Genomic DNA, 27,556 nt, shown 5'->3' with positions numbered 1-27,556 from the left:
ACTTAAAAAATCCTTTTGTTATTTTCACACTAAAATTCCAGTTGTTCCTCGCTGCCTAAAGGTAAGAAACTCTTTGCAACAGAAACATTAGAGACTGAACTGATTGTTCTAGGACTTAATCTGAGTGATTTCTATAGTGGTGACATTTTGCTTAAAAATGACCCGCAACATTACACTAAGTGTGGCTCCTGCAGCACATGCTTTGTTCTCCCTGAGACTTTGTTCACTCGCTCAGCTTTTATATAGTGTTTGTTACATAGAAGACTCGCTGTGGGACAGCTGTTGCTATGTTTCAGGCTGTGCTTGCATGGGACACTCTCACATAGTTCTGGTTTCCAGATTAATCTTTGTCTGAATGTTCCACTGGAATACTTAAAGAGATATTTCATTGGAAATGTTTCACGGACGTCACGGTAATGCCTGGAATTTGGACTAAACACGTCCAAATTCAATTCAATTCAATTTTATTTATATAGCACCAAATCACAAAAACAGATGCTACAATAATACAAAATGATCTCTGTTTCTACTCTAAGCAACTGGCGTGACTAACAGGCAGAAAAATTACATTCTCTTCCACTAGAGAGCTGTACAACTAGCTGCTCTAATTAAATGGGTTGCAACTGGAGATAAAACAGAAGTCAAGTCAAAGAAGAAATTACATAATAGTCATGCTGTGAGTGAGACAATGCAGTGCATTATAGCAATAGCTAAATATTTGAAAAGAAAAAGTAGTCAGTCGGACCTGGGTCCTGGAGACAATTCTGAGCTACCTGAAGGTTTGAAGAAAGCACAAAAGGTATACTGAGATGAGAGAGATGCGATAGCCTTTATTTGTCAGTTGCAGGTCTTTTGCCCACAACCGAGATGACAGACCTTGCCGACCGTACATACAATACACAAACATCACATTGGGGAGACAGGTCAGGCCAGGTAGCGAGAAAAAAAACATTGAAATGTGCAACACAAAAGGATAATACAGGAATGCACAGATATCAACACACCATAACACAATAAACACAGACAAGCAACATGGGAAAGAGTTCCAGTGTGTACATCTGATCTGGGACCGCTGCAATCTTTCGACTGCGCCTCCAGCTGACCCGATGTCCACATCATGGGGGAGGTAAGCGTTGGAGGTGGCGTTGGATAGGGAGGGTGATGCGTCAGTGAGTGCTTATCAGTATATGTATGTGTGTCCATAGTTCAGCTCAGACAGTGTCCTTCGCCCTGCCAGGCTAAGTAACAGTCTTCCAGCCAACCCAGGTGGCCTTGTAGGGAATGGGAAGGAACAGACTCAACACAGTCGTTATCAGGGTGTTTTTGTTCGGCTCCAGCCTTGAGCCCACAGCTGGCGCCGGAGGGGTAGCCGCATTATGATGGTGATTTTTCTTTTGCAAACAACTCATGAGAATTTCGAGCTGTTTTTAACACTCTGACACTGGTCTCTCAATCTCCCGTTAATAGCTGCGAGCTTCTCCGTGATGTTATCAGCCGCCGGTTCTGTGGTCTTGTCACTCTTTTTTGCTCACATAGCAGATTCTGAGACCTCACGACTGCAGCCAACTGAGCCAAGATGTAATCCAGCTTCCGCCCAGAGATGTTGTTCTGAGTTGATTCTTTCCTGATGTAATCCAACAGACATACGCTCAAAGGTGTTATTCTGAGGATTCACTGCAGTCGTAAGCGCCTCTAAGCTCTTAACCATGCTGCCTTCAGTGAGCCCTTTCTGAGAAGTCGCACCTGTCGTTCTAATCCCAGCGGGCAGCCTTGTGGGGGTTTGAACAACCGGTTCCGCTCTCTTAATTCTCCGACAGGCTAGGGCCAAGCCAGCTCCGATCAGCAAGAACCCTGTTATGATGGTTCCGAATAGGTAGATATCTTCAGCGTCCTCGATCGACAGTCCCGCCAGGCGCACGATCCTCTGCCACCCGTCCATCGTGTATCCGGCAGGGAAAGTCCCTCCAGGGCACTCGGGCTCTCCCGAGCCCAGACTTCTCGTTAAAGGGTGTCAATAGCATTCAGAGACCAGTTGATCAAATCCATAATTCTCTTTAGGTTTTAGACACAGACCGTGAGAGAGTGTTCCAGGGAAAGTAATACAAAAAAGACACGAGACAAGACAAGGACATAAGAACTAGCAGGGAAGATAAGAGAGAGGAGAAAAGTGCGTCCGCCTCCTCCGAGAGCCAAAGAAAAATGGAGACAAACTTAACCAATTCTGCATATTTGTTTGGTGTGCCGTTGCTTTTTTTTGAAGCCATCCTGATAACCTTATCTCACCAACGATGTGGAGATCCAACTTTTTTAGATCCAAATAAAATCAAGGCACTCAAAAAGATGCTGGAAAAGAGTAGAATTCTTTTGAACAGAGTTTAATAAACCGAATCATATGAACAGCAAGAAAATCTATACAAAGTATAGCAAGATGATACATAGCAGAAGGCAAGCAAAGCAAATGTACAGCTTTAAGTACAGACAGCAGAGAAACACAGGGATGAACAGAAAATAGCAGCAGGAAAAAGAGGATTTGGGGTGTCATCTGGTCCCCTAATATATAGGGACCAGTATTCCCACCCTCTGCTGGGTAACTTTCCAGCTCATCCTCCAGCCAAACACGGCTGCAGGGTCGGGTACCAGCCAAGATCTTGCCCAAAGGGAAGTCAGGACTCTGACTACCCTTTGCTTTGGCTTATCACAATAGGTCACAACCCAGGCAAACATAACACATTAATCCAAATAATGAAATCTTATAACAGACAGTCAGCATGTGGCATAATCTTATATTATACATGTAAATAATGCCCGACCTAACTACATAGGTTACGTGCTTATTCTCATTGTAGGTTTATAGTAGGTGTGTGTGTGTGTGTGTGTGTGTGTGTGTGTGTGTGTGTGAGAGAGAATTTATCGTCTGATCTTTAAGTTGATTTTATTGTATATATTCAGTATCTCTGTTATAATGTAACTGTTATGATTGTGCTGCATGAAAGACGTTGAGTGTTGGGGGGACATAGTTACTGGAGCTGGAGAGTGAGTTATTCAGGAGAACTCTCAACAGCATTAACTACCATAATCTTATATTATACATGTAAATAATAACCTTAATAAACCATTGTGAAGCAAAATGTCTTGTGCTAAAGACTCTGGGTGAAAGTTAAAATATATATGTTCAGTGCAGTATATAGTTACATAGGTACATATGTCACCCAAAAATCCACCAAACTTAGTTGGCCTGATCACTTAATAGAGATTGAAAATGTGACGTCATTCAGGGGTAAAACCGCAAAGGATTCTGGGAACTCGAGGTACTAGTGCTCGCAGGCTTTCAACTGAAATCAGTTACACAGCGAAAAAAGAAACACAAAAATGGCAAGAAGCTGTTGTATTATTAACTGCAACAGCCGGTCGCATGACAGCCACGGGAAGCCGACGGGTAAAGAGATTGTTTTTATCGGATTACGTCGTTGAAGAGAAATTGTTCAGCCATGTTTCCAAAGTAACAAAGAGGCGACGGATGGCCTGGATTGCAGCCATTCAAAGACTAAATATAACGTTGCAGAACACTCCAGCTCACATGTTAGTCTGCTCCAAGCATTTCCACGAAGGTCAGTCTTCTGTTGTAGTTATTATGTCATTTTCATAACATAATTGGTGATATAGGTTACAAGCAAGTCTGGCGCTGAACAGAAATTGTCGCGCTATGCTCCTTTATTTATTGTGCATAAATAGTGAATTGTCCTGACACAATATTGTGTTTCGCTTCTGTTATTATGGTACATTGACAAAAACATATACTTTTATTCACAGGATAAAACAGTTCTTTTGTATCACTAATTGCAGAGTACGATTACAGCATACAGTATTATTGTCACTGCTACATTTCTGTAACGCGAACCAGAAATTATTTCCACTACTGATTAATTACCGTTGAGCTCAAAGGTCCTATTAATAAACGGTTAACGAATGTGTATTTATGAAGACGATTTGTGAGACTGGTAAACTTACCTTTGTTCGTACGATGGTCTTTCGTTCTACATGTTGCATTTCAAGGTCCTGTACCCATCCGTCGGTAAACTGTTCCTGGGCTTGTTGCAGTGACCTGAAGTTACTAAACTTCATGAGTGTATGCACTCACTCCAAGAACCGTATAATTATAAATATGAGCGTGGTGAAAGTTGGGCAGCACGCTGACGTCTTTTGTCCACTCTGTGTGATCGTAAGGGTCTGACCCTTTCACTCCTTTGATTTTGTCCTCGTATCTTTTCTTTGACTTTTCATCAAGTCTGTCTTTGTACGGCCCGGCATTGTTCTCCTTCGTTTTGTACATACCTTTTTGGGGGGGCAAAGAAAAAGCAAGAAGGTATTGGAACCGGAGAATGAACGTTTTGCGGTGCTGCAAATGCTTGCTTTTGATGCGGTACTTGAATTGTTTTGCTACGAGTTCCCGGCACGCAATGCGCGAAAGTCACGTGGTCTGTCAATCTCTATTGCGATTGGATCTTTGATGCTTTTATTTAAACTTTTTATTTGCAACTTTATTTAAGTTCTGTGAACTGCTTCCAAATTTCACTAAACACTTTAAATGTCACTCACATCTTAAGACAAAATCACAATTTTTTTAGTGTATAAATTTCCAACCCAAATTTTGAGTGGCTTCACAGCATTGTGATTTACACATTCACTTGGGAACTGAAAGGTTGCTGGTTTGATTCCAGCTGGAGTCAGAAGAAGGACATCCCGTGTAAAACTACCCACTGTCCCTAGTGGCTGAAAGTAGTAACACTTTGCAATATACTAAAGTCATTGTACAGGGTGGGCCATTTATATGGATACACCGTAATAACATGGGAATGGTTGGTGATATTAAAGTCCTGTTTGTGGCACATTAGTATATGTGAGGGGGCAAACTCCTCAGGATGGATGGTGACCATGGTGGCCATTTAGAAGTCGGCCATCTTGGATACAACATTGTTTTTCTTGTGACATTACCAATAAGTTTGATGTGTCACATGGCCCTCTTCCTATTGAAAAATCAAAAGTTGTTGTTTTCACTTGGTATATAAGCCACAAGCTAGCGCCCATTGTCAGAGACCAGTGTGGTGTTTGATCAGAGTGCTCTCTCTGCTGCAGCATAGTATTAAGCCAGATCACAAGATGCTCATCAAGTGTTTGCAGTTTATTTAAAAACTTCCATCACACTTTATTAACAGATATCAGTGTCTGTGTAATGTTCCCATAGAGTCGGTGGGATTCCCAGCAGGTCCCTGAGGTCTTGTGACCAGGGCTTGCTGGTTGTCCAGCACACTAGATTAAAAACAAAAGGTGACAGAGTCTTTGTTTCTGTGGCTCCCAGACTTTGGAACTCTCTACCATTGAGTTTGAGATCTGTAGACTCTGTCAGTTCTCTTAAAAAACAGTTAAAAACCCATCTTTTTCAACTTGCCTTTGGTTGATGTTGTTTTATGTTCTAGCTTATGTGAAGCACTTTGTGATTTTATCTCGAAAGGTGCCATATAAATAAATGTTACTTACTTTACTTACTTACTAACAGTGCAGTTTAGATCAGTCAGATATGTGGCTAATTTCTACAGTGGTTATATGAAGTTCTGGTGGTTGTAAGTGGTGGTTCAGTCCATGTTATTATTGTGTGTATGAGGGTTCAGTCGGCCATTTGTTTATTTTGTCTATTGTGTGTATCGGTTGTAGGTGGTTGTGTGTGTGTGTTCAGTCCATGAGCTTAATGTGGGTCAGATGTGAGGAGGCAGAGTTCAGGAGTCTGACGGCTGTAGGGAAGAAGCTGTTCTGGTACCTGGTGGTCTTAGTCCGGTCTTTGTCCGTTTTTTTTTTACTTGTTTTATTTTCAAATTGATTAATTTGCACTTTATCGTTTACAGTAGGATTAACTTTGCTGTGCTTTCCACAAAACTGTCTGTATATTTTTATTTGTGTAGGAAACATGGACTCAAAAATAATGGAGGTGGCTGCTCTGGGTCGACCTTTCACCTTAGGGATGCTCTATGATGCCCGGAGTGATAAACTCATCCCAGGTAACGTGTGACATGTTTAGATTCTCAGTCTATATCCACTGTATCCACACTGATTTTAGAACATCTGGACAGCATAATCTCACATTTTTATCAAAGACGTGTCTTCTTTTACTGACCCCTGAACTCAGTTTTCATTCTGTAATCAAAAGTTCACATCTGATATTGGAAAAAATAACAGGTTTGTTGAAGTATAATTTTTGTTTTGATTGGTTTGACCTGAGAGAAATTTCCAGACATTCAATTACTTCAAACATCCACAATAACATCTGGTTTCCATTTTTGGTTGTGAATTATAATCATACTGTATGTGAATTCAAAGGTGGAGCACAGGTAGGTACAGTTTGTTCTCCAAAATATCAGGACAATGTGTTTATTGAACCGTTCTAAAAGTGAAAAGCAAAAATTCTGATTGAACTTCATAATATTGGGGGTGGGAATTTAACGTGTTAATCGCAATTAATGAATCTTTTAAAAATGCGTTAAAAAATTTACACATTTAATCACCCTTTGTGATCCAAGCAAAGGGGAACTTTTGTCAATGCATGATGTCCTGGTATATCGATTATACTGATGCACAGAACTACAAAAATGGAAGAATCAGAAAGCACGTTGCTAGGACTGATCGGAGGCAAACTTTATTTCAAAAGACTAACCGACGGAAGCCTTGATAAAAGCACCGTACAGTAGAATTGTAGTCAAGACCGCCTAATCCGAGACCAAGACAAGACCAAGACCAGAGGGTATCGAGACCAAGACCAAGTTGAGACGAGACCAAGACCGAGACCGAGTCGAGACGAGACCAAGACCAAGACAAAAAAAGTCTTTAAACTGCAGCCAGATGCTATTCTATATACATATGCAGGACACCTTAAACTATTTTTTTAATTAAGCAGCAAGGCAGAACAAAGTCGGGCCTGTATCAAGACACAGGGACTAAACCCCAATTCAACCAGACCCAGAACTGATCCGAAATTAAAACGGGACTACAACAGTAACCAAGACAGAACCAGATGATAGTAGCACTAAAAATCATCATAGACCTGCACTACACTTATTTTTTAATTCTACCAAAGTACACTATTTAGATTGAGAAAAGTTTATATAATTATTTAGCCTTGTTGTGCAAACAAGCCTGCATAACTTAATAAATATAGAATTTGAAAAGGAACAAATGGTATCTAAAAAGAAACACTAGGTACATGTTCTGATGAGTTTTGGCAAACAACCATCTGACTAACATGTGTGTCTCACCTGCTCTTGTTCCATCTCTGTTCTGTCGTCATTCTCTCTCTCCCTCTCTGTTCCTCTCTCTCCCTCTTTGTGCTGACAATCAAGCCAAACACCAACATCATCAAATATACAATTGAAACCAGATATTTATGTACTCTTCAGATAAAAACACAAACACTTTTTTAATTGTAACATCAAATCAGACTAAATGTTTATTTTTTTAGATTGATAAATATAAAAAACATATTTGTTAACTTTAAGAGTAAAGAGAGAAATTGTCTGTATTTCTTAATTGCAAATGGCACCAAATTGTATTCAAATTGAGCCACACTTATGGAGCTCCACAGTTCTTTTCCTGGTGTTTTGATTGACATCTCTTGATTTTCCCATGTCAAAGAAACAGGCTCTGTGTTTTGCCTTATATGCATCCACAGCTGTTCCACCAGTTTACTCACATGGACTCTACTAACCTATCAGAAGCTTCTTCAGCTCAGAATGGAATCGTCTGGAGTTTTCTTATTAATTAACAATAAACTTAGTGTATATGTACTCCTAAATTTGATGAAAGTGATTAAAATAGACAGCTCCCTCTTTTTATTCTGACATTTAACTAATTCAAAAGATATTTCAATATTTATTTATCTAAAACAAAAGTTTACTCTAAATTGATGTTTAACAGTAAAAAAAAGTTTATGTTTTCTCCCTAAAGTGTAAATATCTGGTTTCAACTGTGAATATACTGCTTTGTATTGAAATTCCTCTTGTTTTGCATAGATATACTGAACAACATCCAAAGCATAATATATAAAATAACATCTACCTGAGTTTTTTCTTTGAAAGAAGCTCCTTATGTCCATTCAGTGCACATGCGCCAACCAGCGTGCAGCCTGTTACAGTCGCTCCTGCTTTTCTCTTAGTTTAGCTCTTTTTTCTTACGTATTCTTTTTTTTCTGACTTGTATTTCCCTCCGTTTTCTATCTCTTACTCAATCATGTGGATTGAGAGAGTTTTTGTTCTTCTGGTGGCCGTGGAACTGTTACTTTTATCAAGGAACGGGACCGCGGCACATCTCCTACACGCACGGACTGTTTACTCCAGAGATCAGCTGATCGCCCTGATGCCGGCCGGCTCGCTGGCCAGGCCCGCAGAAGTACCAGCTGAAATTTGGAGGAAAACACATCGGGGATGCAGAGGTCACGGACAGAAGAGAAGAAAGAAGGTGACGGTGAGACAGCGGAGGCTCGAAGCGAGGAGGAGGTTTACTGGCAGTCCCAGGCTTCTACCTTTCTACCTTTAAAACCCGCCACCAGCCAAATGGCTGGTAGGCTTTTAGCTAAGCTTTAGCTTCAGCCAAGTGGAAGCGAAATTGGCTAGTCATTCATATGTATATTAGGTTGTTACCTGGGAATTCTGGAGGGAGGGGAGTGGGGGTGTGTGATTGAGGGCGTGGGGGAGCTGCTAAAAGCTGTGCACTTCCTTTTGTGTTTCATCTTGATGCATTCTCAATCATCCAGGGAAATAAATCTCCAAAAGTCACCAACTTGGAGTGTTTCAGTTTGCCGTCTTAGGGAGAAATCAACACACATGGGTGTTTGTCCTTTGTTGCTGAGATTTATTGATAAAAAACAGTACAAAAAACCAACCATTTGTACACATTTTTACAAATAATAATAAAAAGTGAGTGAGTACATTCCAACATTTTCAGCAATCACTCACAATCCTGGCACTGCCATGGTATCTGTAGTCTACATTTACCACATGTGTATCTGTTGCAGTGAACACATCGCACAGTGGCATGATTGTTCTTGCAATTGTGTTTGACCTGACACATGGCTCTTTTTCCAGGGCTCGGTGTGGAGGGTTGTGTCAAAGGCAACTGTTCTTTTCTTGCCTTCTTCGCAGCTACATGAGAGTGAGCTAACTCCCTTGCAAGCTCCACCAGGAAGTCCACCCGTCTTTCCTTCGTCCCGGAGCATGCTTGATACAGCACATGTGCATTCAGTGCTGCCATGTCAATCATGTTATAAAACACGGCAACTGGCCAGCACCGTGTTCCTCTGCGGACAGTGTACTCCCGAACCATCTGGTCCATCACATCCACGCCACACTTTGTTTTGTTGTAAAGGGTGACAGTGTTTGGCTTCCTTTTGGTAGTGTTATCAGTCTGAACCACGCTGTGCATGCTGCTAAGAATATAGACTGTCTTCTTCCGTTTGGCCGCATACGCCGTCAGCGTGGCAGCAGAGGTTGAAAACACCTAAGAAATAAGATAAATTGTTATTTCCATAGCCCTTTTACACACAATGAAACACATAAACATAGAACCACAAAAGACCTGCAACATACCTGAGTGGTGAATTCATTGCGATCTGTCTGTCTAGTGGATTGAGGAATTTCCCTGCGAATCTTGTTGACTGTGCCGAGGATGGTGGTTTTCCGTCTAAGAAGTTTTTGCGCAAGTGAAAGCGATGTGAAAAAATTGTCCGTGGTAACATTTCTGCCCTTGTCTAGGAATGGTTCCATCAGCCTCATTACTACATTTTCAGAAAGTCTCTCCCCACTGGGACGACTGGGGTCCTTGCCAAGATATGGGAAGACATTGCAAATGTACTTGGATTTTAGGTCGCAAGCCACCCAAAACTTGATCCCAAACTTGTCAGGTTTACTTGCAATATACTGCAGGAAACTGCACAGAGTCTTTGATGGGAAAAGCTGTTCATCAACGGTGATATGTAGACCAGGGTTGTAGCACGTGATGCAGTTGGTGACAAATGATCCCCACAAACTGGAAATTGCAGCGAACTTATCAGTCTTTGCTCGATCACTGCGGGTGGACTTGTCATCAAAGCGTAGGTGTTGCATGATGTTTTGGAAGCGGTTTCGTGCCATAGTTCCAATTATCTGTGGGTTTCCCAGGTTTGCTGACCAGCAGTCATTTAGAGATGGAACCCTGGTAACCCCCCGCAAGATGACAATTGCAATAAATGCCATTAGTTCAGGGAGGTCCATGAACCAATGAACATGCTCCGTTTGCTGTGCATGTTGAATAGTCCATTCTTGAATGCTATGAAGCATGTCAAGAGTGATGAAACACAGGAAGCTCTGAAGGCGACTCGTGATATTTCTCCTGGCCTTAGCCGTTGGCTCTCCATCTGCAGCGTACGCTTCTATTGGGGTGAAAGGGAGACAGGTCCCCACCTGTTCTTCACGCCACACTGTGCCATCTTTCGCTGTCTCAGTCCCCAAACAAGCTCTCTTTTTAGGTGCAGAAGCAGTCTCCTCATCTGCAGTGTGAACAAATTCAAATTGTGAGCAATGGGAAGGTCCAGTATCTCCTCCTCTGTATCAGAATAATGTCTGAAATATCTTACTTACAAACTACATCCACTTACTTATTTGAAATGAAATAGGAAATAACATGAAATGCAACTAACCGGAAGACTGATCAGACAGCTCTGAGTCCGAATCCGGCTGAACTTGTAGGTCTTCTCCATCCGAGTCACAAGGGTCGACTTCCCTCAGGATCATTTCCAAGGCCTGCTGAGTGGTCAGTCTTCTCTGCATTTTCTTTCCTTGGAGAGGAGGTCCGTACACCACAGAATTCTTCAGGGCAATGAAGGATTAGGCTAAGTGCAGTGAGATTGTATCATATATATAGGGCTTGGCTTCCTGATCAATGGTCCACTACCAAAAGGAAGCCAAGCCCTGTCACCCTTTACAACAAAACAAGGTGTGATCACATTGATGCCACAATGGACGCCTGATCAATGCTCCACTACCAAAAGGAAGCCAAGCCCTGCCACCCTTTACAACAAAACAAGGTGTGATCACATTGATGCCACAATGGACGACTGATCAATGCTCCACTACCAAAAGGAAGCCAAGCCCTGCCACCCTTTACAACAAAACAAGGTGTGATCACAGTGATGCCACAATGGACGACTGATCAATGGTCCACTACCAAAAGGAAGCCAAGCCCTGTCACCCTTTACAACAAAACAAGGTGTGATCACAGGGCTTGGCTTCCTTTTGGTAGTGGACAATTGATCAGGAAGCCAAGCCAAGGTAAATGCAGACTACAGATACCATGGCAGTGCCAGGATTGTGAGTGATTGCTGAAAATGTTGAAATGTACTCACTCGCTTTTTATTAGTATTTGTAAATATGTGTACAAATGGTTGGTTTTTTGTACTGTTTTTATCAATAAATCTCAGCAACAAAGGACATACACCCATGTGTGTTGATTTCTCCCTAAGATGGCAAACTGAAACACTCCAAGTTGGTGACTTTTGGAGATTTATTTCCCTGGATGATTGAGAATGCATCAAGATGAAACACAAAAGGAAGTGCACAGCTTTTAGCAGCTCCCCCACGCCCTCAATCACACACCCCCACTCCCCTCCCTCCAGAATTCCCAGGTAACAACCTAATATACATATGAATGACTAGCCAATTTAGCTTCCACTTGGCTGAAGCTAAAGCTTAGCTAAAAGCCATTTGGCTGCTCTCCGGGTTTTAAAGGTAGAAAAAGCCAAATGGCAGTCCGTGGTGATGTAAGTGTTAAACCGTGTCTGCTGTCTATCGTGATAGGTAATGTGCGATCGTTGGCAATTAAAATCGACGAGCTCTCAGCACTGGTACGGAGTCAGAGGGAATACCGAGAGTGTAGCCTGATGTGTTTCACCGAATCATGGCTGCACCAGGACATTCCCGATGAGAATGCTTCCGTGGAAGGCTTCCACACTGTTCGGGCAGACAGGGACAGCATCGCTAGCGGTAAGCGGAAAGGAGGTGGGCTTGCTGTTCTAGTTAACAACCAGTGGTGTAACCCTGCCAACATAACAATCAAAGAAAGGATTTGTTGCCCGGACACTGAACTGTGTGCTGTTGGACTCAGGCCGTATTATTTACCCAGGGAATTCTCTCACGTCATCTTGGTGGCTGTTTATGTTCCCCCCTCTGCTAACCCCACAGCTGCATGTGACACTATCCACTCTGCCATAGCTCGGCTACAGACTCAGCACCCGAGTGCCTTTATTGTGATCTCGGGTGACTTCAACCATGTATCACTGGACAATACACTACCAACATTCAAACAATATGTGGACTGTCCCACCAGGGGAGAGAAAATTCTAGACCTACTGTATGCTAACGTCAAGGATGCATACAGCTCCTCCTCCCTCCCCCCACTTGGTAGGTCAGATCATAACCTGATTCACCTCACCCCCTGCTATGTGCCAATTGTGAGGAGGGAACCTGTGACCACCAGGACTGTTAGGAGGTGGTCAGAGGAGGCAATAGCGGAACTACAGGGCTGTTTCGAGGTGACCGACTGGGAAACACTCTGTGAGCCTCACGCCAAGGACATCAATGGGCTTACTGAGTGTATCACAGACTACATAACTTTCTGCACCGACTCCATTGTTCCAGCTCAGACTGTTCATTGTTACCCAAATAACAAGCCGTGGGTGACTAAGGACATCAAAGCCCTCCTCAACAACAAGAAGAGGGCTTTCAGAGGGGGCAACAAAGAGGAGGTGAGGAAGATCCAGGTGTTACTAAAGGACAAGATCAGAGAGGCTAAGGACAATTACAGGAGGAAGCTGGAGTGGAAACTCCAGCAGAACAGCATGAGAGAGGTGTGGAGGGGCATGAAGACCATCACTGGATTCAGGCCAACCAACAGCAGGGGAACTGAGGGAGGTGAGAATAGAGCCAATGAGTTGAATCTGTTTTTCAATAGATTCGACACCACAGTGTCTGCTCCCACCCCCACAACATCACCTGTAGTCAGCCTGGAATCCAGAGCCACACCACTGTGCCAGCCTCTCTCTTCACATGTTGCTTCCTGTGAGATTCCTGACACCCCTCCCCCACCCATCACCTTCACTCAATACCAGGTTGAGATGCAAATGAGGAGACTTCACTCAGGCAAGTCTGCTGGACCAGACGGAGTGAGTCCCCTTGTCCTCAAGACCTGTGCCCCCCAGCTGTGTGGAGTCTTTCATAAACTGTTTATGCTGAGTCTGAGTCTGCAGAGGGTCCCGGTGATGTGGAAGACATCATGCCTCGTCCCTGTACCAAAGACGCCACGTCCCAGTGGCCCCCAGGATTACAGGCCCGTGGCACTGACCTCCCACATCATGAAGACCCTGGAAAGGCTCATCCTGGACCAGCTGCGACCCATAGTAAGACCACACCTGGATCCCCTTCAGTTCGCTTATCAGCCTCGTCTCAGAACTGAGGACGCCATCATCTACCTGCTCAATCGTGTCTACACCCATCTGGACCAGCCAGCGAGCACTGTGAGGGTCATGTTTTTTGACTTTTCCAGTGCTTTCAACACCATCAGGCCGACCCTCCTGGGTGATAAGTTAGCAGCGATGCAGGTGGATGCTTCTCTGGTGTTCTGGATTGTTGATTACCTGACAGGAAGACCACAATATGTACGTCTCCCACAGTGTGTGTCTGACAAGGTGATCAGCAACACAGGGGCACCACAGGGGACTGTCCTCTCCCCCTTCCTCTTCACCCTCTACACCACAGACTTCAGCCACTGCACAGAGACCTCCATCTTCAGAAGTTTTCTGATGACTCTGCGGTGGTTGGATGCATCAGCAGGGATGATGAGACAGAGTACCGGGCTGTGGTCGACTCCTTTGTCACGTGGTGTGAGCAGAATCATCTGCAGCTCAAAGTGGCAAAGACCAAGGAACTGATCGTGGACTTAGGGAAGACCAGGAAACACTTGACCCCTGTTTCAATCCAGGGGGTCAGTGTTGACATTGTGGAGGACTATAAATACCTTGGAGTTCACATTGACAATAAACTGGACTGGGCTAAAAACACCACAGCACTTTACAGGAAGGGCCAGAGTCGTCTCTATTTTTTGAGGCGACTGAGGTCCTTCAACATCTGCCAGAAAATGCTGAGGATTTTCTATGAGTCTGTTGTGGCCAGTGCGATCCTCTATGCTGTTGCATGCTGGGGGAGCAGGCTGAGGGTCGCAGATGCCAACAGACTTAATAAACTAATCCGTAAGGCCAGCAATGTTGTGGGGATGGAGCTGGACTCCCTCAAGGTGGTGTCGGAGAGGCGGATGCTGTCCAAGATAAAGACTATGTTGGATAACACCTCCCACCCACTCCATGACATGCTGGTCAGTCACAGGAGCTCGTTCAGTGAGAGACTGAGATTACCCATAATGCACCACTGAACGACACAGGAAATCATTCCTGCCTGTGGCCATCTCCCTGTACAACGCATCCACTTAACACACTGTTTGCTGCTACAACTACACATGTTTCTTTTCCAAATATTTATTTATAAGTGACGTATGTATGTATGTATATGTATATATTGTACTATTCTTAGTGTATTGTCTGTCTTGTCTTAATGTTGGTTTAAAATGGAGCACTGTAACAAAAAATAATTTCCCCCAGGGATCAATAAAGTATTCTGATTCTGATTCTGATCAGTACACAATTGAAACCGATTTACAGAGTTTGTTTAGCCGTGGAGGGTAACAACTGAAAATATGAAATGTAAGCTAAAACTCTCTAAAAAATCAGCATTGCTGTTCGGCTTTTTATTTATCCATTTGTTGATTCACTTGAAGAGCAAGTAATGCAACCAAGTGATCAGTTTGATATCTTTTGTGATACACCGTCATATTTACATTATTAGTTCAGTACGAATGATTTGCTTTGGTACCTGGTCAAACTTAAGCTCTCCTCTGTCTGCAGCAAACTCGCAGGCAGCAGCTTCTCCCCCCTCGCTCACATGGGTGCTGTGCTCAGTCGCCTAGTGCTTGAGCTCGGATCATACCAAAATTAGGGGGAATTTACGACGGTGCGCTCTGTGCTTCGCGTGTTGTTTTTGTTTTATACAGTTGTCAGTCAGGCATCTAACTAACAAATTACACTCCAAAAGACCCCATGCTTCTGAAAAAATGACCCGGGCTTAAGCCCAGTAAGCCACCCCCCCGCTCCGCTGATGGTTGACTCCAAATCTCCTGAACACTATGTCGATTTGAGAACGCAAGACCGAAACAGCGAGACCAAGACCGAGACCAAGACAAAAGTCCGTCGAGACCGAGACCAAGACAAAAGTCCGTCAAGACCAAGACGAGACCAAGATCACGTAAAAGTGGTCTCGAGACCGGTCTCGAGAGCGGTAGCAGTCCCAGTAACAAAAAAACGTGTTGGCAGCCCAAACTTGATGAAATGACTGGCTTCAGGACCAAAATTAATAAGTCAGCATTGGACAAACTGATATATTCTCTCACAAAATTGATTGCTCTGGACTGTAGACTAGCGGTGGGCAGATCAATCCAAATATTGATTCTATCGATACCAAGTCGTTATCGGTTCGATACAAGCCTGGTGAGATCTATTCTTTACTTTCAGTTCCGCTCTTGTTTGCAATGCTGTGCTTGCAGCAAAGAGAAAAGAGCCAGGTCGCCAGACTCGACGCTTGTGTTTAGGTGTTGCGCTGTCAGGTCACGTGACTTAGACGCTTTGAGGGTTGTTAAGTTGTTTACATATTATATTTTCAGTAGTTGTTTTTGTTGTTGAGAGTTTTTATTGTAATTTTTGTAATATAGTTTCTCAACAGTACTTGTTTGTTATAATTTGTTTACTGATTTGATAACTTTAAACCACCACGGCAGACCCAATGATAATCACGCGGTAGCTGTAACAGTACATTAAATGGCTGCAGCTCTCCCGCTGCCAGCTGTGCACATCACCACCAACAAAAACAACACAAGCAGAGCACAGGTTTCAAGCTGGCGAGGCGTGATTGTAGATCCCGTGCAGGCATAGCTGGAGTGCCAATTGTGCATACCGGGCATTTGCCCGGTGGGCCGATGGTGATTTTTCGTTTTTATGGGCCGATGATTTTTTTTTGTAACGGCATGAACAATGAAAGGTGGTGGATTGACCAGATGCTGGCAGATGTGTAAAAATAACTCAGGTGTTTGGTGGTGGCTGTGGCGGAGCTTCTACTGAGGCCAGCAGGTGGATGAGGGAAAGGGGAGGCAGGAGGAGCAGAGACCCGAGGAGGCCACCGGTCCGAGTGTCAGGTGAACTGAACTTCAGGTAAGAAGTTGTGACCTGCAGTCTATCTGAGTCAGATATAAACCAAGTTTAGTTTATTTTCGTTGTGCTGACTTTTTACAGTCAGTTACAATAACAATATAAATAAAGTAACTGTATTCTAAATACCACCTATTTAAACTGTAACTGTAACGGAATACAGTTACTCATATTTTGTATTTTAAATACGTACATGTACATGTATTCCGTTACTCCCCAACACTGGTAGAGTTGCTGTAAAAAATGTAATTGTGTCACGGTTCTGGGTCCGTCGGACCCAGTAGTTTGAGTTTTATTATGTTTTGGTTTTAGTTTGCATCAGGGATTGTTTTCTTGTTCTCTTGTAGTGTTGATTATGATGATGTTTATTATTTGAGTTTCATGTTTCTGTGGTGTTTAGGATTTGTTCTTCAGTTGTGTCTGCTTAGTATTTGTCTAGCTCCATGTGCCATTTTCTGTCTGTCTCTCTATGTCGAGTTTGTGTCTTAGTGTGATGGTTGCTTGTTCCTGTTTTATTGTGATGGTCTGCGTCTCATGTGAGTGTGTTCAGTTTTACCTTTGTCTCGTCTTGTTGATTATTCCCAGCTGTGTCCACCACCTGTGTGTAATTCCCCTGTGATTCTCTGTGTATTTAAGTCATGTCTGCCGTCATTGTAGTTGCTGGTCCGTCTGTGTATTCCACCCTGCGTCATCTGTGTGTTTCCCTGCTGTCAACCGCCAAGTGTTTCTGCTCATGTTCAGGTTCGTGTTCTGTAGTTAGTTTGTTCCCAGTCTAGTTAGTCATAGCTCCCTTTGCCGTTTGTATTTACTTTCATGCTCAATAAACCACCTTCACACCTTCACGACTGCCTGCGTTTGGATCCTCCTTCATTGCCTCCACACGGCTCACCTCACTCGCCGTGACAAATTGTCCCGCATTCAGAGAAAATATTACGCGTTTTGTATTGAGCTGAAAAGGAACAGTTTGTCCCGGACTTCAGCTACAATGAAAAAGACACAAAGCTGGAGTTATTCTGTCTTTGCTGCACAGCTGCCTCTTCTTCTCTCATTCTCTCCCCTCCCTCTCCTGTTGCTCCTTCAGTCATGAAACTGATCAATGATCAGCTGATCGGCTTTTCTCTCTTGTTTATCGCCCACTTTGTGCCAGAAAGAGGAAACCAGCAGATGTCGCGCTAAACAACAGCTGCACATTTAAACTTGATCAGCTGTTGTTAGAATTTATTTAATATTACTTTCTAGTATCAGCTGATGTTTGCTGGAGCCACAGCTGTAAAGCTGCTGGTCATGATATCGGTTTGGATATGTGGTGAGAGGGAAACATGAAGATGAAACCAGGAGATGTCCTTACTGAATCATCAGAGCTGAACAGGTGATGGAGAAACAGGTTTACCTTTTAGGTGACATGAATGAGTTGAAAGGAAGTTATGAACTGATTCTGAGAGACAAATAACACCAGGATCCTTTTCTAATTTCATAAAATGTTATTCAGCTGCATTCCTACAAGAGGGAGAAACTCTTTCAATCTTTCAACAGCTGCAGTAACTGTTTAAAGTACAAGACAGAGTCAGCTGGATTCTACTTTTAACAGTTTACTGGCATTTAAAATTCTGCTTTTCTTTGTTAGTTTAGAATTATAATTATTATTATTGGTAGCAGTTGTAGTATTTCAATCAAAACTGAAGAATAAAGGATGCAAAATTCATTATAAACCAAATAACTTCTTCTGGCTATAGTGGACGCATCTTAATGAAAAAATATGAGTATATAGGGAGTGCAGAATTATTAGGCAAGTTGTATTTTTGAGGAATAATTTTATTATTGAACAACAACCATGTTCTCAATGAACCCAAAAAACTCATTAATATCAAAGCTGAATGTTTTTGGAAGTAGTTTTTAGTTTGTTTTTAGTTTTAGCTATTTTAGGGGGATATCTGTGTGTGCAGGTGACTATTACTGTGCATAATTATTAGGCAACTTAACAAAAAACAAATATATACCCATTTCAATCATTTATTTTTACCAGTGACACCAATATAACATCTCCACATTCACAAATATACATTTCTGGCATTCAAAAACAAAACAAAAACAAATCAGCGACCAATATAGCCACCTTTCTTTGCAAGGACACTCAAAAGCCTGCCATCCATGGATTCTGTCAGTGTTTTGATCTGTTCACCATCAACATTGCGTGCAGCAGCAACCACAGCCTCCCAGACACTGTTCAGAGAGGTGTACTGTTTTCCCTCCTTGTAAATCTCACATTTGATGATGGACCACAGGTTCTCAATGGGGTTCAGATCAGGTGAACAAGGAGGCCATGTCATTAGTTTTTCTTCTTTTATACCCTTTCTTGCCAGCCACGCTGTGGAGTACTTGGACGCGTGTGATGGAGCATTGTCCTGCATGAAAATCATGTTTTTCTTGAAGGATGCAGACTTCTTCCTGTACCACTGCTTGAAGAAGGTGTCTTCCAGAAACTGGCAGTAGGACTGGGAGTTGAGCTTGACTCCATCCTCAACTCGAAAAGGCCCCACAAGCTCATCTTTGATGATACCAGACCAACCCAGTACTCCACCTCCACCTTGCTGGGGTCTGAGTCGGACTGGAGCTCTCTGCCCTTTACCAATCCAGCCACGGGCCCATCCATCTGGCCCATCAAGACTCACTCTCATTTCATCAGTCCATAAAACCTTAGAAAAACCAGTCTTGAGATATTTCTTGGCCCAGTCTTGACGTTTCAGCTTGTGTGTCTTGTTCAGTGGTGGTCGTCTTTCAGCCTTTCTTACCTTGGCCATGTCTCTGAGTATTGCACACCTTGTGCTTTTGGGCACTCCAGTGATGTTGCAGCTCTGAAATATGGCCAAACTGGTGGCAAGTGGCATCTTGGCAGCTGCACGCTTGACCTTTCTCAGTTCATGGGCAGTTATTTTGCACCTTGGTTTTTCCACACGCTTCTTGCGACCCTGTTGACTATTTTGAATGAAACGCTTGATTGTTCGATGATCACGCTTCAGAAGCTTTGCAATTTTGAGACTGCTGCATCCCTCTGCAAGATATCTCACTATTCTGAGCCTGTCAAGTCCTTCTTTTGACCCATTTTGCCAAAGGAAAGGAAGTTGCCTAATAATTATGCACACCTGATATAGGGTGTTGATGTCATTAGACCACACCCCTTCTCATTACAGAGATGCACATCACCTAATATGCTTAATTGGTAGTAGGCTTTCGAGCCTATACAGCTTGGAGTAAGACATCATGCATGAAGGGGATGATGTGGACAAAATACTCATTTGCCTAATAATTCTGCACTCCCTGTATATGTAAAAAAACGTTAATTTTACTTAATGTACTGCATTAAGTAAAATTAAAACACAGTGTATACTCTGGTGCTGATATCTTTTTTTCCTCTTAACCATTTTGTGGATCTCATGTCTTAAAGGTGTCACACTGTGGGATGCTAAAACTCTGCAGGAGAAGTCAGTGGAGAAAAATCAGCACAGCAGTGAGTTTGAAGTCAGTAAGTCTGATTCCACTAAAACAAAATCCTCTCTGCTGGATGTTAATGCTTCACTAAAGGCCAGTTTCTTTGGTGGACTCATTGAAGTTGGAGGATCAGCCAAGTATCTGAATGATAACAAGAAATCTCACCATCAGAGTCGAGTCACACTTCAGTACAAAGCTACCACCAAATTCAAACAGCTGATGTTGACTCCTGATGAAACCAGGAACACTCAAGAAGCAGAAGATGTGAAGAATTTGGCGACACATGTAGTCACAGGAATCCTTTATGGAGCAAATGCTTTCTTTGTGTTTGACAGTGAGAAGTTAGATGATAGAAGCATTCAAGTCATCGAGGGCAGCATGCAAGCAGTGATAAAGAAGATCCCCTCATTTAACTTTGAGGGGAAAGTTGACATCAAGCTGAGTGATGAAGAAAAAGCTGTGACTGATAAATTCACCTGCAAGTTCTATGGAGACTTCATCCTTCAAAGCAACCCTGGAACATTTGAAGATGCAGTGAAGACATACATCCAACTTCCAAAACTACTGGGAGAAAACAGAGAAAACTGTGTTCCACTGAAGGTCACACTGATGCCGCTGAAGACTTTAGATCCAGAAGCTCCTGAGAAACTGACTGAGATCAGCATTGTACTTGTTATAAAGGCTCAAGATGCTCTGGAGGACCTCTATAACCTGGACATAAGATGCAATGACCTGATGAACGACAGAGTGGGGAGAAGCTTTCCACAGATACAAGAACAATTGAGCAGATTCAAGAAGCTCTGTCAGTATTTCAGATCTTCACTCCAGGAAACAATGGCAGAGAAACTTCCCTCCATCAGGGCAGGTGAGGAAGATGAGCAGGAATTAGTGAAAGTGTTTGATGACAGAGACAAGTCACCGTTCAGTCAGAAGAGATTAACCAAGTGGATCAAAGAGGAAGAAAGAGAAGCTACCATCATCAAGTACTTTGTAGACGAGATGGAGGGAACAAAGATCATCTCAGATCAGTCTGAGCTGGACAGAGAGGTGTTTAAACCACGAATAGAGGAAGTTCTCTGCTTTGTTTTCACCTCCCTGAAATCCACTGACCCATATCTGCAGAACATGTCTGACTACTTGGAGAAAAAGAAACTGGAAGGTACTGATGGTAACACTCCACCTGCCCAGGACCAATGGTACCGCTCAGATGAAGTGATAAAGCAGATGACAGAAAAGGCCAACGTTGTCCATGACCTTGCCAAAGCTCTGAAGAATGACAACCGATTCTCTTTCCTAGTAGCAGCTATTGCAAATGACAAATACAAAGGAGGAAGTATCTACCACTACAGGAAGAACTTCCTGGTCACTGATGATTTCTCAAGACCTGATGTCACTGATGTGGAAAAGGTGACGGACAGAAGAGATCTGATCTGGTGTAAGTACTTTTACATAAATAAATCACATAAAGGATTTTACACCTGCAATAACTGATTTGGTTTCATTTTGTAACTTGGATATGTTATAAAATAAAAAACAAATTCACGTTCCACTGTAGTGGCATCATTAAGATGTGTATATGTAAATAAAATGTACAGCGTAAAGTAAAATCCAGATGGTAATGTCTGGTCGTGGCATTTCTAAGAACTTGTTTTTTTCTTTTTAATCAGTTTGTGTTAAAGGGGTCATACTCTGGGATATGATAAAAGTCTCCAGATTTTGATTGTTTTGTTTTTTCACACTAAAGCTTAGAAGCAAGTTTTGCACTTCCGCACAATGTGGATTTTTTCTTTAAATACCTTTAGACTCAGTTTAGTTGTACACTGACTTTGTCACGGCCGGCGAGGTGAGCCGTGTGTAAATTATTCAAGGACCCAAGATGCAAGCACTAGTGATGTGAGTGGGCTTTTATTGAGGAGGAAGACGTGTAACAAAAGGCAAAGGATGGCGAGAACAGAACTGACTAAACCTAACTTGGAAAACTAAAAATAAAACAGACCTGAAACCTAGAGACACAAACGGATATGCAGGGAGACGTAGACAGGTGCAGGGGAACCACACAGGGCCTAACACTCAGCAGTAATCAACAGATGGGAGACAGGAGGGAAACACACCTGCGAGAAATCACAGCTGACGAGACAGGGGAAACGTAAACTGAACACACTGACATCAGACACAGACCTTCAGAATAAAACAGGAAACTCACAGACACAGAACCAGACAAGACACTGAACTTAACAGGCAGATTCAAGAGCAGACACAGTGACACCATGGACAGACAACTGAATGTCATGTCAAATTATGTTTTTATTGGGGAAATTTAACCAACCCCAATCAGGATTTTTCCCTTAAGTATTGTTATTCATCTTAAGGCATGAAAAAAGATTTTTGAACTTCATTTTATAAAACATGTACTTTTCAAAGAGGTTTCTTTTTACTTGTCCACTTAGGTGGACAACATACATTTTGACTTACGAATTTAACAAATGAATAAATAATATAAACTGTGTAAAAACTATAACATAACAAATAAAAAAAAACAAAAACACCCAGCACCGACCACCGTTACCTTCACCCTCCACATCCTCTCGAGCTCTTCTCTGAGCCCTTGGTATTTCTCCAGCTTCTCGTGTTCCTTCTTCCTGATATTGCTGTCATTGGGAACCGCTACATCGATCACTACGGCCGTCTTCTGTTTGTCTACCACCACTATGTCCGGTTGGTTAGCCACCACCATTTTGTCCGTCTGTATCTGGAAGTCCCACAGGATCTTAGCTCGGTCATTCTTCATCACCCTTGTGGGCATCTCCCATTTTGACCTCGGGACTTCCAGGTTATACTCGGCACAGATGTTCCTGTACACTATGCCGGCCACTTGGTTATGGCGTTCCATGTATGCCTTGCCTGCTAGCATCTTGCACCCTGCTGTTATGTGCTGGATTGTCTCTGGGGCATCTTTACACAGCCTGCACCTGGGGTCTTGCCTGGTGTGATAGACCCCAGCCTCTATGGATCTTGTGCTCAGAGCTTGTTCTTGTGCTGCCATGATTAGTGCCTCTGTGCTGTCTTTCAGTCCAGCTTTGTCCAGCCACTGGTAGGATTTCTGGATATCAGCCACCTCCTCTATCTGCCGGTGGTACATACCGTGCAGGGGCCTGTCCTTCCATGATGGTTCCTCGTCTCCCTCCTCTTTCTTGGGTTTCTGCTGCCTGAGGTATTCACTGAGCACTCTGTCAGTTGGGGCCATCTTCCCAATGTATTCTTGGATGTTCCTTGTCTCATCCTGGACAGTGGTGCTGACACTCACCAGTCCCCGGCCTCCTTCCTTCCACTTAGCGTACAGCCTCAGGGTGCTGGACTTGGGGTGAAACCCTCCATGCATGGTAAGGAGCTTTCTTGTCTTTATATCAGTGGCTTCTATCTCCTCCTTTGGCCAGCCTATTACCCCAGCAGGGTACCTGATCATGGGCAGGGCATAGGTGTTGATGGCCCGGATCTTGTTCTTACTGTTCAGCTGACTCCTCACGACTTGCCTGACCCTCTGCAGGTACTTGGTGGTTGCAGCTTTTCTAGTGGCCTCTTCATGGTTCCCATTCGCCTGCGGGATCCCCAGGTACTTGTAACTGTCCTCTATGTCTGCAATGTTGCCTTCTGGTAGTTCAATCCCCTCAGTTCTGACTACCTTCCCTCTCTTTGTTACCATCCGACTACACTTCTCCAGCCCCAACGACATTCCAATGTCATCGCTGTATATCCTGGTAGTGTGGATCAGTGAATTGATGTCTCGTTCACTCTTGGCATACAACTTGATGTCATCCATGTACAGGAGGTGGCTGACAACTGCTCCTCTCCGTAGTCGGTATCCGTAGCCAGTCTTGTTAATGATCTCACTGAGGGGATTCAGGCCTATGCAGAACAGCAGTGGGGACAGAGCATCTCCTTGGTAGATCCCGCACTTGATGGTGACTTGTGCTATGGGCTTGGAGTTGGCCTCTAGTGTTGTACGCCACATCCCCATTGAGTTCCTGATGAAGGCTCTCAGGGTCCTGTTGATCTTGTACAATTCTAGGCATTCCATTATCCAGCTGTGGGGCATTGAGTCATAGGCCTTCTTGTAATCAATCTAGGCAGTGCACAGGTTGGTCAGTCTGGTCTTGCAGTCTCGGCTGACTGTTCTGTCTACCAGTAGCTGGTGTTTTGCGCCTCTGGTATTCTTGCTAATTCCTTTCTGTGCCGCGCTCATGTATTGACCCATGTGCCTGTTCATCTTAGCCGATATGATGCCTGACAGGAGCTTCCATGTAGTACTGAGGCAGGTTATTGGTCGGTAGTTGGATGGGACCGGTCCCTTCTTGGGGTCCTTGGGGATCAGGACCGTTCGACCTTCGGTTAGCCATTCCGGGTGTCACTCGTTAACTAGCAGCTGGTTCATTTGTGCTGCCAGACGCTCGTGGAGTGCAGTCAGCTTCTTTAGCCAGTAGGCGTGAACCATGTCGGGCCCTGGTGCTGTCCAACTCTTCATACTGGAGACCCTTTCTTGAATATCTGCCACTGCGATGGTTACTAGACCCTGTTCAGGGAGGTCGCTATGGTCTGCCCTCAGATCCACTAGCCACTGAGCATTGCCGTTATGGGTTGCGTCCTTCTCCCATATGCTCTTCCAGTATTGCTCTGTCTCCAGCCTTGGTGGCGCTGTTCTCTTATTGTTCCCTTGCCACTGAGAGCACACCTTTGCTGGTTCTGTGGAGAACAGCTGGTTTATTCTCCTGCCTTCTATCTCTCTGGTGTACCTCCCCAAGCGGCTGGCCAAGGCTGTGAGTCTTTGCTTGGCTGTTTCCAAGGCCTCAGGTATGGACAGCTTCCTGTACTTCTTAGGCACCTTCTTCATCGCACCTTTCTGCAACTCCGTTAGTTGGCTAACCTCCATCCGTGCTACTTTGATCTTGCCCTCTAGCCTCCTTCTCCATGGAGGGTACTGCCCCTTGTGGCTGTTCAACTTGTAGTCAAGCATCTCACTGCTGCCGTATTGTAGATCAGCTTGTTAGTGTCGGTAATCGTGGTTGTAGCTATTGTCTGTAGTGCTGCATTAACATCATCTAGCAGACCTTCTGAGGGTACTTCACGTAATCTTGGTAACCGGCTACGGGGGGTCCAGGTTTCAAGCTTGGCCATGATCCTGTTTTTCAGGTCAGTTCCTCTTGCACGCAACGATCCTTCTTCTATTGGCTATGTACCCAATCTCGGGTGGGGGTGATGATATCTCCCCCCTGACCTGGCGTCCTGACTCCTCCTTGCCGTAGCATTTATGTTGTACCTCGTCAATCTCTAGCTGTGAGAGCAGTCCCTTCTTTCGAATGTTGGAACACTGAGCTACTAGTTGTTTCGCCATCATTGTGGATGTTGGGTATCGAAGAATCCATAGGTCCCTCATCCTATTCATGTAGCCCCTTCCGCCAGGGTTACTTGCGTAGTAGCATTCCAACAACGCCCTGTTTTCGTCTCTTGTCCACCGATGCCTTCTTGTTCCAGTAGCCCACTTGTCGTCAGGGTGCTATACAAATATATATATATATATATATATATATATATATATATATGTGTGTATATATATATATATATATGTGTGTATATATATATATATATATATGTGTGTATATATATATATATATATGTGTGTATATATATATATATATATGTGTATATATATATATATATATATATATATATATATATATATATATATATATATATATTTAGAAATTTGAAATATATTTTATAAAAAAATAACAACATATATGTAACAATTGTCTGTGAAGGTTATCAGTCATCCAGGTCATGGTAGTCTAAAGAGAGAAAAGTGTCTGGACTTCTTTAAGTTGCTTGAAGAAATTTCCTCTCTTATCCGAGAAGCTTCCTCAGTTCTATTGCCAAATGGTAGAAAGTACCAGATTGAAGTCCTAGGGGAGTGTCCCCCAAGGGGGTCATGAACCCCCTGTTGATCCTCTACCTAATCACACGAGCCAAGGAGAACATCAAGTTCACCAGGGAAGACACAAAGGACTGTTTGCCTTTCCTGGACTGCGCTGTGCACATTGAAGAGAATGGCAACCTCAACATCGAAGTTTACCGGAAGCCCACACACACGGACCAGTACCTCCTCTTTGACTCCCATCACCCTCTGGAACACAAACTTGGAGTAATCAGGACCCTACACTACCGGGCAGAACATGTTCCCTCTAAGCCTGAAGGAAAAAAGAAAGAACACACAACAGGGGGTTCATGACCCCCTTGGGGGGCACTTCCCTACGACTTAAATCTGGGACTCTCCACCATTTGACCTTAGAACTAAAGAAGCTTCTTGAATGAGAGGTGAAACGTCCACAGGTGCTTCTCTTTCAAAGCTGTTTAGAATATGTCATAAATGCAACAAATATAACCTTGCCACTCACTGGCTGACCAGTGGGTGGCAGGGCATGGACAGACACACCAGTGTCCAATGTAGTGGTTTATTTGCAAGTATACCATCAACACTGCCACAAATACAAGAAAACAGCCTTTGAATAGCTGTCCACTGTAGTGACCACTATGCGTGAATCGGGATTCAAAGGCAAAATCCATAAAATAAGATTGTGATTTAGATCTGACATGTGTTAAAAACAGACTGTAGATCTGCAGTGGACAGATTAAGAAGGAGTCTAGAACATTATCATCAATTATGAACTTGATCAGGTCTCGTTCTCTCCATCAGATGCCTGTGGTCTCAGCCTGGATCCAAACACAGCGCACTTCAACCTCATCCTGTCTGAAGGAAACAAGAAGGCAACAGCAGTCGTATCCTGACCATCCTGAGAGATTCGATACTGTGCGTCAGGTTCTGTTTAAAGAGGCTCTAAATGGGCGCTGCTACTGGGAGATGGAGTGGAGCATAAAGAAAGGTTTAAATCCTGCTTCTGCTGTTTGCTACAAAACATTAGAGAGAATCGGGAACTATGATAACTGTGGCTTTGGATGTAATGACATGTCCTGGTGCTTTGGATTCCTTTGGGATTCAAAACCTACTTACTATGCACAACGTCAGCATCAGTACATAAACCTAATTCCCAGTCCAACTCCTGGCTGCTCCCGACTGGGAGTGTTTCTGGACTGGGTTGCAGGGACTTTGTCCTGCTATGAAGTGTCAGCTCACAAACTGAGACACATTCACAGCTTCAAAACCAAATTCTCTGAGCCTGTTTACTCAGGATTCTACTTAAATGCAAATAGCCACATATCACTGCGTCTGTAATCCCAGGCTGTGCTTTATGAAGCAGGGTCAACATATCCAGGATATCTTTCTTTTTTCCGCTTGAACTTACCCTAAAGCTATCAATGCTATAAGTGATTCAGGGTTTATCAATTTAGCCTGAGTGTGTTCACATGAAACAAGGAGCGTTAGCAACATCTGACCAATCACAAACATGCACAGGTGTACTGCAGCAGAGCAGTTTTGATATTTAGATGTGTGTAGCTTAAACTGCTGTTTAATAGCTTGACAGTAATGGATCAATATAATGTTACGTTTCGGTGTTGTCAGTGTTTTGTTTTTGCGTGACTGTCATGTATTTCCTGCTTTACTTTGAAAGTCTGTGTTATCTTAGTGTGTTCAATTTACGTTTCCTTGTCTCGTCAGGTCTAATTTGCCCCAGCTGTGTTTCC

At 43.4% G+C, this 27,556-nt stretch overlaps 1 protein-coding gene across 1 annotated transcript; it reads left to right on the top strand.

The window, feature by feature from the left end:
* LOC113017703 (neoverrucotoxin subunit alpha-like) lies at positions 1–27,146 on the top strand. The gene is given in 5 exon segments (XM_026160820.1): positions 1–61; positions 5,955–6,050; positions 19,821–21,299; positions 26,610–26,685; positions 26,687–27,146. Coding segments are annotated over 4 exon segments (2,106 nt in total). The 5' UTR covers positions 1–61; positions 5,955–5,959.
* The last annotated feature ends 410 nt before the right edge of the window (positions 27,147–27,556 follow it).

Source organism: Astatotilapia calliptera, unplaced genomic scaffold (genome assembly GCF_900246225.1).
Source record: "Astatotilapia calliptera unplaced genomic scaffold, fAstCal1.2 U_scaffold_19, whole genome shotgun sequence".
In the NCBI taxonomy this organism is placed as follows: domain Eukaryota; kingdom Metazoa; phylum Chordata; class Actinopteri; order Cichliformes; family Cichlidae; genus Astatotilapia; species Astatotilapia calliptera.
Note: the sequence above shows the minus strand (reverse complement) of the source record. Positions and strands in the feature narration are given on the sequence as shown.